This window comes from Eulemur rufifrons, chromosome 2, assembly GCF_041146395.1.
Source record: "Eulemur rufifrons isolate Redbay chromosome 2, OSU_ERuf_1, whole genome shotgun sequence".
In the NCBI taxonomy this organism is placed as follows: Eukaryota; Metazoa; Chordata; class Mammalia; order Primates; family Lemuridae; genus Eulemur; species Eulemur rufifrons.
The window spans coordinates 92,727,477-92,739,762 of NC_090984.1; the positions used below are offsets into that span (position 1 = coordinate 92,727,477).

Sequence of the window (12,286 nt, forward strand, 5' to 3'; positions counted from 1 at the left end):
ACTAGGCTGGTTAATGGCAGAGGCTCAACTAGAACCAAGGTCTTCACCCAGTACTTGGTGTTTTTCACTCTAAGAGATATTTACTACTTGCTAAAAGGAATTTTTTTAAACTTACATTTTTCTTTACAGTGGTCTTCCCCTCTCACTACCATATTTCCAAGTTTTCTGAAAATGCCATCCTTTTATCTCTTTTTATTATTATTCTCCCTTTATACTTTCCTGGGAGCCAAGACATTGACAAAGTTCAGCATTCTAGATTCTTTCTCTGCCTGCTCTACCTTGTGAGAAATTTCAACATTTACCTGATGGATCTAGTTGCCAAATCATCTCCCTTTGGAAGTGATATCACATTTCTTCGTTACAGGGAGTTCTGTTGTTGCAGCCTGAATTTGATACCTTGGGGGGAGGTCTGAGGATTAGAGACAAGTGTGTATCCTTTTTAGATATTTATTCACTTATGCTACTAATATCTGTGTGCCTCTTCTATGCCAGGCAATCTTCAAAGCCCTGAGACTCTAACAATGAACAAAACAGCCCAAACTCCTACCTTGGTGGAGTTTGCATCCTGACAGGCAGAGACAGATGATACAACAGGTGAAACGAGAATGTGAGGTGGTGAGAGGTACGAAAGAGAAAACCAGAGCAGGGAAGAGGGACAGGAATTTCTGTGGCATGAAGGTTCCAACTTTAAATATGGGAGTTAAGGTCATATTCTTTGTAAAAGTCATTGTCATTATTTTGGGGATGAGGGCTCCAGACCCCACATTCAAACTGGGCCTTGTTTTTTTCTTTTTGAGACAGAGTCTTACTCTGTGGTCCAAACTAGAGTGCCGTGGCGTCAGCCTAGCTCACAGCAACCTCAAACTCCTGGGTTCAAGCAATCCTACTGCCTCAGCCTCCCAAGTAGCTAAGTAGCTGGGACTACAGGCATGCGCCACCATGCCCGGCTAATTTTTTCTATATATTTTTAGTTGTTTAGCTAATTTCTTTCTTTTTTTTTTTTTTTTTTTTTTTTGTTGTTGTTAGTAGAGATGCTCTTGCTCAGGCTGGTCTTGAATTCCTGAGCTCAAATGCTCCATCCACCTCAGCCTCCCAGAGTGCCAGGATTACAGGCATGAGCCACCTGCCCGGCCTCAGCCTGGGCCTTGGAACTTTGATCTCACCAGTTAGTAAATGACTGCCTTGAGGGTCGATAGCTTCGGCCCTGTGGGAAGCTGACCTTGAGTAGAGGCTACCGAGTTGAAAAGCCTGAGTAGTGAAAGCCTGCCCTAGGCATAAGGGTGATGTCCTTTAAAAGATTATACAAAGGGGAAAGGGTTATACTTTACCAATGTTGGAAGAACCACCTTGCTTTGGTTTGTAGATAAGAAAGTATAGTTTTTCTGGCCGGGCGTGGTGGCTCATGCCTGTAATCCTAGCACTCTGGGAGGCCGAGGCGGGAGGATTGCTTGAGCTCAGGAGTTCGAGACCAGCCTGAGCAAGAGTGAGACCCCCGTCTCCACTAAAAATAGAAAGAAATTATCTGGACAACTAAAAATATATAGAGAAAAAATTAGCCAGGCATGGTGGTGCATGCCTGTAGTTCCAGCTACTCAGGAGGCTGAGGCAGGAGGATTGCTTGAACCCAGGAGTTTGAGGTTGCTGTGAGCTAGGCTGACGCCATGGTACTTTAGCCCAGGCAACAGAGAAAGACTCTGTCTCAAAAAAAAAAAAAAGGATAGTGTTTCTATATGTGTGCCTTTGAAAGTGGGGTGTACTACATAAATTTTGTGTGATTTGTTTGGCTTTCCCTCAGTTAGTTTGCTGTAGTTAAACCTGCTCCCTCCACTGGTGGCATTTTTCTTTTTCTTTTCTTTCTTTCCTTTTTTTCTTGAGACAGGATCTTGCTCTGTCACCCAGTCTGGAGTGCAGTGGCATCATCATAGGTCACTGCAACCTCCTCAGCCTCCTGAGCTCAAGCAATCTTCCTGCCTTAGCCTCCTGAGTAACTGGGACTACAGGTGCACCACCACACTCAGCTAATTTTTTAATTCTTTGTAGAGACGAGGTCTGGCAATGTTGCTTAGGCAGGTCTCAAACTCCTGGTCTCAAGCAATCCTGCATTGGCTTCCCAAAGTGCTGGAATTCCTGGCATGAGCCACTGTACTATCTGATGCATTTTTCCTGATTAAGTGTCCTTTCTAAAAAGACTGGTTGTGAAGAGGCAGATGGTTTGCAACTTGGTAGGACAGTAATAGTAGGTGCTCTGAGTTTTTGTTGTTTGAGTGTGGGGCAAGTTGGATGTGTATGTGAGCTCCCTGTAGATGATAGCCCCAGAGCCTAAACACACTGCCTCCTCCGTGGATCACTGGGTAATTTAGTTTAACTCTTTGTGCCTTAGCTTCCTTGTCTGTATGTTGGGGTAGTAATGACACCTAACTCACAGTTTGTTAGTAATTTTTTTTTTTTTTTTTTTGAGATAGTCCCGCTCTGTCACCTGGGCTAGAGAGCCATGATATCAGCCTAGCTCACAGCAACCTCAAACTCCTGGGCTCAAGTGATCCTCCTGCCTCAGCCTCTTGAGTAGCTGGGACTACAGGCACGTGCGACAACACCTGGTTAATTTTTCTATTTTTAATAGAGATGGGGGCCGTGGTGTCAGCCTAGCTCACAGCAACCTCAAACTCCTAGGCTCAAGCAATCCTCCTGCCTCAGCCTCCCAAGTAGCTGGAACTACAGGCATGCACCACCATGCCCGGCTAATTTTTTCCATATATATTTTTAGCTGTCCATATGCTTTCTTTCTATTTTTAGTAGAGACGGGGTCTCCCTCTTGCTCAGGCTGATCTCGAACTCCTGAGCTCAAATCATCCACCCGCCTTGGCCTCCCAGAGTGCTAGGATTACAGGCATGAGCCACCGCTCCCGGCCTAATCTTGAGCCTTAACATTAGAATTTATCCTAGAGATCAAAGATAAAGATAAAACCTATACATTTAGCTACTGGGCTAGAATCATTTCTGTAAAAATGATTTACTCACCATAGTTGAGGACAGGTCTTCTTGTTTACTGAATTAAGGTTGGTGAGCCTTGTACTTTGTTCTGTAGATGAAATACCTGCAGGTCTTTTTGTGCTTAAAAATATTTGCCTATAGTGAGCTCCAAGGTGCTGATTGGTCAGAAATTGAATATCTGAACCTTCAGTATTCTGACTGGCTTATACTGCAGGAAAGCAGGTGGGAGTTCCTGAGAGGTGGGACCTTCTGCTAGGTCTTAGAGAAGCCACCCAGGCAGGCTATTGGGTGTATTGTAGCTAGAGTGTGGCAGAGTCCAGGTCTGGCAGCCAACAACTGTGGTCATGGCACCAGCAAAAATCCTGACGGGGGAGGAGGCCTATGAGTAAGTACAGTACCTTGTTGGTTAGGATTAGGCGGTTTGGGATTTGGACAGTGGGGTTTGAGCAGGGGTGTGTGGTCCCCTATTATACCTGCCACTTGCATGAAGAGTCTTCTAGAAGAAAGGGTGTCAGGCTGGCCTAGCATGGAGGAGGGTCCCTGGGGAAAAGGGAAATGGCTTCCCTCTCTTCCAATTGACAAGGTTAAGCGATAAAGACTGCTTGTATGCAGCCAGGCTCACTTTCCTCGCTGTGCAGTGAGGATGATGATAATTGTCTTATTTCCTGAGGTTGCCAAAAAGAGTGTGTAAGGCTGTTAGAACAAATCTGTATGCTACTGTAATGGTGGCAGGTACCCCTCCCTTCCCTAATTAAAAAAGAAGAAGTCCCTCCTATCCCTCAGTACGTGCCCCAAAGCTGAAACAAACGACATCTCCTGGCCAAAGAAGCTCCCATCCCCCATCCCTAAAAACATGTATAAACCCACTCAGACTTCTGGGCGGGGCGGCTTCTCTAGTTCCACTCGTGGGACTGTGAGGCTCGCCCGGGTCCCTCTCTCGGGGACTCGTTACCCCCACCCGGGAGCGCCCCAATAAAGCCTCTTTACTTCCCCTTTCAACTCTGCTCGTCTTTCTTTCTCTGGCGCCGGCTACTTCAAAGAAACCTTACATTTAGTACCGAAACCCGGGAAGATACTTTAACTTTAAGCTACGCCGCCCCTCCCCTGGACTCCGGTCTTAAAACCTTACAGTTACAACTGTATCTTCAGATACTGGATCCACAATGCAGAGGGCCCCCATTACCGCTGTACTGTGCAGTTTGCTGTCCTTATTAATTTCCCCAAAGGCTGCACTTGGGACCCGTAAATCCTTGACCTTATGGCCGGGCACAGTGGCTCACACCTATAATCCTAGCACTCTAGGAGGCTGAGGTGGGAGGATTGCTCAAGGTCAGGAGTTCAAGACCAGCCTGAGCAAGAGCAAGAGCCTGTCTCTACTGGAAAAAAAAAAAAAAAGAAAGAAAGAAATTAGCTGGACAATTAAAAATATATAGACAAAATTAGCCAGACATGGTGGCACATGCCTGTAGTCCCAGGTGCTCAGGAGGCTGAGGCAGGAGGATTGCTTAAGCCCAGGAATTTGAGGTTGCTGTGAGCCAGGTTGACGCCATGGCACTCTAGCCTGGGCAACAGAGCAAGACTCTCAAAAAAAAAGAAAAATCCTTGACCTTGAAGGGGTGGATGGCTAATTGGGCCACAGGCAGGATTCCTTAGCCACTCTGCCACCCTTCCCCTCCATTTTGCAATTTATGAAACTTTTTCCAGAAGCAAAGTGAGTTGCCCAAGTGTTCGAGACTAGTGGCAGAGGCTCAACAGTACTTTTTTCTTCCTTAAACAAGAACTTGTGGCCGGGCGCGGTGGCTCACGCCTGTAATCCTAGCACTCTGGGAGGCCGAGGCGGGTGGATTGCTCAAGGTCAGGAGTTCGAGACCAGCCTGAGCGAGACCCCGTCTCTACTAAAAATAGAAAGACATTATATGGACAACTAAAAATCTATATAGGAAAAAAAAAATTAGCCGGGCATAGTGGCGCATGCCTGTAGTCCCAGCTACTCGGGAGGCTGAGGCAGTAGGATCGCTTAAGCCGAGGAGTCTGAGGTTGCTGTGAGCTAGGCTGACGCCACGGCACTCACTCTAGCCTGGGCAACAAAGTGAGACTCTGTCTCAACAAAAAAAAAAAAAAAAAAAAAAAAAAAAAAAAAACAAGAACTTGTCACTTGCTAAAAGGAATTGCAAACTTTTACCCCTCACCAAGACACATCCTGGCTGTGGTTCTCCCTGTGCACCTTCCATTGTTAGAAAATAAATCAACCAATCAATCTGTCTGAGAAGCACCCAGGACTGGTTCTTTTTAGAAAGTCGTTTTTGGTGGGTGCTACTCCTACCACTCTGGAAGGCTGAAGCGGGAGGATCACTTGAGGTCAAGAGTTCAAGACCAGCCTGAGCACAAGAGGGAGACCGCATCTCTGCCAAAAATAGAAAAAATTAGCCAGGCGTGGTGGCATGGGCCTGTAGTCCCAGCTACTTGGAAGGCTGAGGCAGGAGGATCGCTTGAGTCCAGGAGTTTGAGGTTGCTGTGAGTTATGGTGATGACACTGCACTCTACCTGGGCAAGGGAGTGAGACTCTGTGCCAAAGGGGAAAAAAAGAGTCATTTTTGAGGTTATAGTCTGATTTTGACTGGTTAGATATAGAAAAGTCAAACCTTCTTACTTTGTTGGCTAAGATTTTTTTTCCCCATGATAAAAAGTTCTTCGCCCCAAGCTTGGGCGGGAGAGGTAACAGCTTTGGGTCTGGTGCTTAACCTGTCTCAGGAGATAATGGAGTATTTCTGTGAAAGGTTTTGCCAGAGCCTGTCAGGAACTTATTTTCACTACATTGCATGACTTAACGTTATAAATGATCTTTCCTTTAGGTTTGGGTACCCAAACACTGATCACTCAGTTATTAATAGACGCTGCCTTTTAGTCCTAAGCCCTTTCTACCTAAGGTTTCTTTTAGTCTTCTTGGAAAGCAGAAAGGCCAGGTCTTTGTGAGGCTTTTCTCTTTTTTCTTTTTCTTTTCTATTCTTTTTTTTTTTTTTTTTCTGTGAGGCTTTTCTCATTATGAGCTTTTGACATGTTCTTCCCTCCAAGTGGACACCTCTCTTTTTCCCAGTTCTTTCCACATTCCTCTTTGATGTTCCAGAGACCTGCAAGGGCCTTGGAGCTGTTTACTATGGCCATGCTCTGTGCTTAGGTAATACTCAGATAGTTTGGACTTCTCTGGCAGGCCCACTGGCAACAACTCTCTCTTGTTGGCATATAGTTGGGCACATCTTTTTTTTTTTTTCATTAATTTTTTTATTTGCAGGAGGAGTTGAAACAAATTTTAAGGAAGCTATTCTTTTTTTTCCCCTAAACATGAATCATTCAAGTAAAACCAACTTAACTATAGAAATGTAGCAAAGTAAGGGGAAAGAAGCACAACAACCCAAGAGGCAAAGGCTGGGGGGAGAGATGGATGCAGTCCACATATAACATATGCATAAATGCCTATGATCCACCTGCTCTGGACCGCCTCCCCAGAGGGCAAGCATAAGGACTCATTTTAAGAGGATGTTCCCCCCCCCCCCAAACATTTGAGAATGTTTCAACTTAAAGCTTAAGGTTAAAAAGGAAAAAAAGAAAGAAAAAAAACCCATGAACCACCCAGCCATAACCACCTTCCTTAATCAATCATAGGAGTTTCTTTTAGTTGGGTACATCTTAAAGATCCTCATACTCAGAGCCAACCTGCTTTGTGTCAACTCTTGATACTAGCAGAAGGTGACAAAATTGTGGTCTAGGGGCCAAATGTTTTGTTTTGTTTGACTTGCAGAATTATTTTTAAAATTGGGATTACTTCCCAACACATTTATATCTCGAATTATGCATAAAAATCTGGATGTCTGACTTTGAAAGGAATGAAAAGTTTAGCAATACTGCATACTGCACTCTATTCCTAATGTCACCAATTTGTTGGATCTGAGTTCTTGCTGCCCTCCCACGTCCCCACCTCCTAGGATTGGTGTGGGTAGGGGAGGTGGGACCACATTGTTCTGGAATCCCACCATACTTGGCTGCAAGTACCAGGACTCCGAAGCTGCTATTCTTTCTGACCTTTCTCTAATGAATTTATAATCCACTTTTAAAATCCTACATTTTAGGAAGCCTTTGTGGACCAATTCAACCTAGTCCCTATTTCCATTTGTTCCTCTAGATTAGTGGTTCTCAAAGGCAGGTAGTTTTTCCCTCCCTCCACCTCCGGGCATTTGGACATGTCTGGAGGAGACTTTTTGGTTGTCATGTGGGGGAGAGGAGGGGCTGTGTGCTATTGGAATCTAGAAGTAGAAGCCAGGGATGGTGCTAAAGTACCCTACAGGGCACAGCACAGCCCCCACAACAAAGGCTCATCAGGTTCAAATATCAGTAGTGCTGACCTTAAGAAACCCTGATCTAGAAGCTTAAAACAAGTCATTATTAATATATGATTGTGTGTGTGGATTAATGATGGTCTTTGCCTTCACTGAAAATTAGATGATCCATTAACATTTTTCACTATTCTGAGTTACTGTCATGTCATAAATATCAAGCAATTTACTTTTTCTTTCTTAGTTCTTTGAGAGGTTAGAGAAAATTGGATGGAAGTACTTACATTGTAAATTTCCAATAAAATATTCTCTTCACAGGAAGCTTTCAAATTTTTATTTGAGGTACCTGTCAAATTTAGTAACTATCTGGGTTAAATTGTAATTTTCATTGTAAATATTTTATTCTTAAATGTAATAATAAAAAGTACTATTATCAGTTGACTGTTTTGTATACTGATATGATATAGCTTTTACCATATTACTGATATGTGAAGACAATCAGTTTTCTTTCAACAAAAAAAGGTAATTTAGTCTTTTAATTTGACTTAAATGGTGAGGAATTTGAAATATGTTCCATGGAACACTAGGTGGCCTCACAATCACAGTTATTTTTACAAGGAAATACATATTAAGTTTTCAAAACTTTTTGAAGTTTTTTTTGCAGTAAAAAAGTTGTAATGAGCAAATGAAATAAAGCAACAGGAACAAAATAGAAATGAAACAAATTAAGTAAAACATTTGTGGTTGGCTAGGTGTGGTGGCTCATGCCTGTAATGCTAGCGCCCTGGGAGGCTGAGGCAGGAGGATCGCTTGAGGTCAGGAGTTGGAGACCAGCCTGAGTAAGAGTGAGACCCTGTCTCTACTAAAAATAGAAAAAATTAGCCTGGAGTGGTGGTGCACACCTGTAATCCCAGCTACTCAGGAGGCTTGAGCCCAGGACTTTGAGGTTGCAGTGAGCTATAATGACGCCACTGCACTGTCTCAAAAAAAAAACAAAAAAAACAAATTGTGGTTTATTATATTGTTAAAATCTTACAACAATAATCTCCTCAGGGAGGGGAAGATTAATTTGTGTCTTTGTTTAGAAAAAGCCCTAGGCTGGGAGTGGTGGCTCACATCTGTAATCCTGGCACTTTGGGAGACTGAGGTGTGAGGATTGCTTGAGGCCAGAAGTTTGAGGTTGCAGTGAGCTATGAAGACAGGTCTCCAGTGTAGCCTGGGCAACAGAACAAGAACAGTCCTGTCCCTGTCTTTGACCCTGTCTCAAAAAAAAAAAAAAAAAGAGAACGAGAGAGAGAGAGAGAGAGAAAGAAAGAGTCCTAGGACCCTATATTTTGCCTACATTTTGAAGGTGAATGTTATGATTTTTCTCTGAGGAGTTACTAAATGTGTTCTCTATGTACTTTTTTTTTTTTTTTTTTTTGAGACAGAGTCTCACTCTGTTGCCCAGGCTAGAGTGAGTGCCATGGCGTCAGCCTAGCTCACAGCAACCTCAAACTCCTGAGCTCAAGCGATCCTCCTGTCTCAGCCTCCCGAGTAGCTGGGACTACAGGCATGCGCCACCATGCCCGGCTAATTTTTTCTATATATATTTTTAGCTGTCCATATAATTTCTTTCTATTTTTAGTAGAGATGGGGTCTCGCTCTTGCTCAGGCTGGTCTCGAACTCCTGAGCTCAAACGATCCGCCCACCTCGGCCTCCCAGAGTGCTAGGATTACAGGCGTGAGCCACCGCGCCCGGCCTCTATGTACTTTTTGAGAATTATTTGAGAATAGCTCTAAGCCTTTGCTCCATTTCAGTGTTTTTGTTGTCTAATGTCAGCTTTCTTTTCATCACATAGATTAATTACTGCTACCTTTTCCTACCGTAACAAACTTCTGTTTAGGTTACATCCCTCTTAGGTTATATTTTATCAATGCTTTTTTTGTCTGGCATAAAATGTCAAAGGTTTGATATTGAGCCATCGTGTTAAACAGAATGAATTGGAATTTGTAATGGACTTTGGAAAGAATAATTGTGTAAGAATTTGTGTAAGAATAAGGCAGAAGAGATGACTGAGTGACTGTTTAGGGGTCTTAGGCTGTGCCGAGAGGCCATGACTGGGTGGCTGTTAAGGGGTGTCAGGCTATGACTGGGTGGCTGTTAAGGGGTGTCAGGCTATGCCCAGCTCCACAGCTGATTGTCATTTGGGGGAGCGGCTAAGGCTGGCACTGCTGGAGAGTGAAAACTGGGCAGCTCTGGGATTTCCTGTTCTCTTGTCTCAGAGCAGAACTGTGGCCTCTGTCCAGGCCAAATCCCAGTTTAAAAAAAAAAAAAAAAATCTAATGGTCTATTAATTCTTCTTTTGAACTACATTATTGTAGAGAATATTGATGTGAAAAAACAAGGTCACTAACTAGAAATGAAGTTTGTAAGTCTTGGGTTTGACTTCTTGTATTAACACCATTTAACCTTCTTGATGTTTACTAGGCCAGTCCAAATGATCTATTTCTCGTGACCTGTGCCTGTTTGTCAGTTTTTTGTAAAATATGGAGAAGTGGAGCTGGGAGTAGTTGAATTAGAATAAGGGAAGAGATGCCTGTGATTGACTGTCTATGTATATTTTTACACCAAGTGTGGTTAAGGTGGGTAAGATGAAGAAAAGTAAATGACCAAACTGGTTCTCCTTAGCTGGGTGTGGTGGCTCATGCCTGTAATCCCAGCACTTTGGGAAGCTGAGGTGGGAGGATCAATTTATGGATGTAATTTAACCTAATGTCCTGCTGTATTGATGAGAAGGTATGTGTTGGTAAATTATCTTAGTTTCATAAGAGGTTATACTTTGAACCTTGTGTTAAATTCTATGGTAAGGAAAATTCTTTTATGAATTGGAATATAATTGGTAAATTCATATTGAATTTGGAGTGAGATTCATTGAGTGATCATTCAGCTTTATGTGCATACCCTGTTGTTGTCTTACTAAGATGGTTTGAGCTTGAATTCTTTCCTGCAAAATGTTTTCATGGCAGCACCTGGAGAGTGGAAATGCTGAAAACGATGAGGATTAGGCTGGGCTCAGTGGCTCATGCCTGTAATCCTAGCACTTTGGGAGGCCAAGGCAGGAGGATCTCTTGAGGCCAGGAGTTGGAGATCTGTCTGAGCAACATAGCCAGGCCTCCTCCCTATAAAAAATAGAAAAATTAGCCAGGCAGGATGGTGCATACCTATAGTCCCAGTTATTCAGGAGGCTGAGGCAGGAGGATTGCTTTGGTCCAAGAGTTTGAGGTTGCAGTGAGCTATGATGACGCCACTGCACTCCAGCCTATGTGACACAGTGAAACCCTGTCTCAAAACAAAAAACAAAACAAAACAAAAAAAAGATGAGGATCAGTGCATTCCAGAAGTGTTGGTCCAGGTTTTCATTTCTTCACTGTATGATTGAATGCCATCTACTAATACATTTTAAACTAACTATTCCCACACCCCCTGGCCCAGTTGGTGTCAATAGGAGTTAGAAAAGATCCACATCTACTTGAGGCCTAGAAAAGTGATGAAAGGTCCATGGTACATATTATACCAGATAATGTCCGTTCAGTGAAGGTGTTTTTAACTTAAAAGAAAAGTACATCTAATGATCTACATCACTTATTTGTGCTTGAAATATTAAGTGAACTCCACCCTTTCCTTTTTCTGTAGGCAAATAAGGGAGAGACTGAAGAACGAAGTCACTCAGATGAAGGAGCAGGCACAAGGTTTCACACCAGGCCTGGCAATTTTACAGGTATTATGATAGTATATTTCTGTTAATGTTCTCCTTACTCGATCTACCAATAGCATTTCAGACAATGCTCTTCAGACCTCTCCCTCCATTTTTCTATCTTTTCTTTCTTATTTATTTTTTAATTATTTTTAAATTTTTTAGCTTTTGTGAAACCTTATGCCTTTCAGTTTCTCTTTGCAGGATCCCCTTTTTCAGTTCAACTTTGAAATATTTCGGTGTTTCCAGATGAGCTTTTGGAAGAAAAAAAAAATAAGAAAAAAATGAAATGTTTCGGTGTATCCTGGCCCTCTGCTCTTCTCTTCTCCTAGGCCAGTGTCTCTTGAACTTGGTCTTAGTCTGACCCCTTTACACTCTTAAAAATTTAAGACCTCAAAGAACTTTTGTTTGTGTAGATTCACCCACTAATGTTTGTTATATTAGAAATGAAAACTAAGAAGTTTTAAAAATATTCATTTTAAAATGCCAGTAGTAAGCTCATTATATGTTAAAATAAATAACATTTTTATGGAAAAATGACTTTTTGAAGACAAAATTTAGTGAAAAGAGAGGCATTATTTTACATTTTTATGCCCAACTGTGTACTGTCTGGCTCCAAGCTGGATTCGCATCTTCTGCATACAGTCGCTTACTGTGTGCTAGTTTCATAGAAACAGGAAAAATCCTTGCCTCATACAGATGTGTAGTTATAAAACGGAAGAATTTAATAGTCTTCCTAGATAATTGTGGATATTTTTCTTTGATACTGCACTAGTACTCAGTAAGTGAAGTTTTTAAAGATTAGTTGCAATGTAGAATCTGAAACTGTATCAGTGAACTTTATACTTTGTCATATCTTTTCAGACTTGCATACTTTGTTACATCAAAATGTTACATCCTTCATTCCTCATTTGGAAAATAATGGTTCACTGAATTATGCATATCTTCCAAATGTTAACACATTTCATTATGCAATATAAAAAGAATCACAATTGTTAATATCACCAAAGAGCTCATCAGAAAAGCCTTATTAAAGTATTGAGAAGCTGTCAAGCTCATAGGGGTGGATAAAAAGTTCTAATTTTTGCTTAAACTGAAACTTTATCATTGGCAACAAATATAGTTATTTGTTTTCCTTGAAGCACCAGGTTCATTTTATTCATTTTTGAGAATATTTGCCAAATACTGAAGCCTGGATAATCATCATTTGTCAGTTCTTTCAAGTAAAGA

General features: G+C 42.1%; 3 protein-coding genes across 7 annotated transcripts in view; 1 reads left to right on the top strand and 2 right to left on the bottom strand.

Moving 5' to 3' along the window:
* LOC138395101 (coiled-coil domain-containing protein 170-like) overlaps window positions 1-3,143 on the bottom strand; it is a 62,207-nt gene extending 59,064 nt beyond the window's left edge. For both annotated transcript variants that reach the window (XM_069487545.1, XM_069487556.1), the window contains exon 1: window positions 3,019-3,143. The gene's annotated coding sequence lies outside the window, so the exon portion shown is untranslated. The remainder of the gene's footprint in view (window positions 1-3,018) is intronic.
* Window positions 1-12,286, bottom strand: part of ESR2 (estrogen receptor 2) — a 196,949-nt gene that overhangs the window by 145,052 nt on the left and 39,611 nt on the right. The window lies entirely within an intron of this gene.
* MTHFD1 (methylenetetrahydrofolate dehydrogenase, cyclohydrolase and formyltetrahydrofolate synthetase 1) overlaps window positions 1-12,286 on the top strand; it is a 60,814-nt gene that overhangs the window by 6,336 nt on the left and 42,192 nt on the right. For 2 of the 4 annotated variants that reach the window (XM_069487433.1, XM_069487413.1), the window contains exon 2: window positions 10,996-11,080. In XM_069487433.1, coding sequence (XP_069343534.1) covers window positions 10,996-11,080 — 85 coding nt within the window. Of the gene's footprint in view, window positions 1-3,271; window positions 3,377-10,995; window positions 11,081-12,286 lie in introns of those variants that run through there. The other 2 variants (XM_069487443.1, XM_069487422.1) reach the window with 2 other exon arrangements.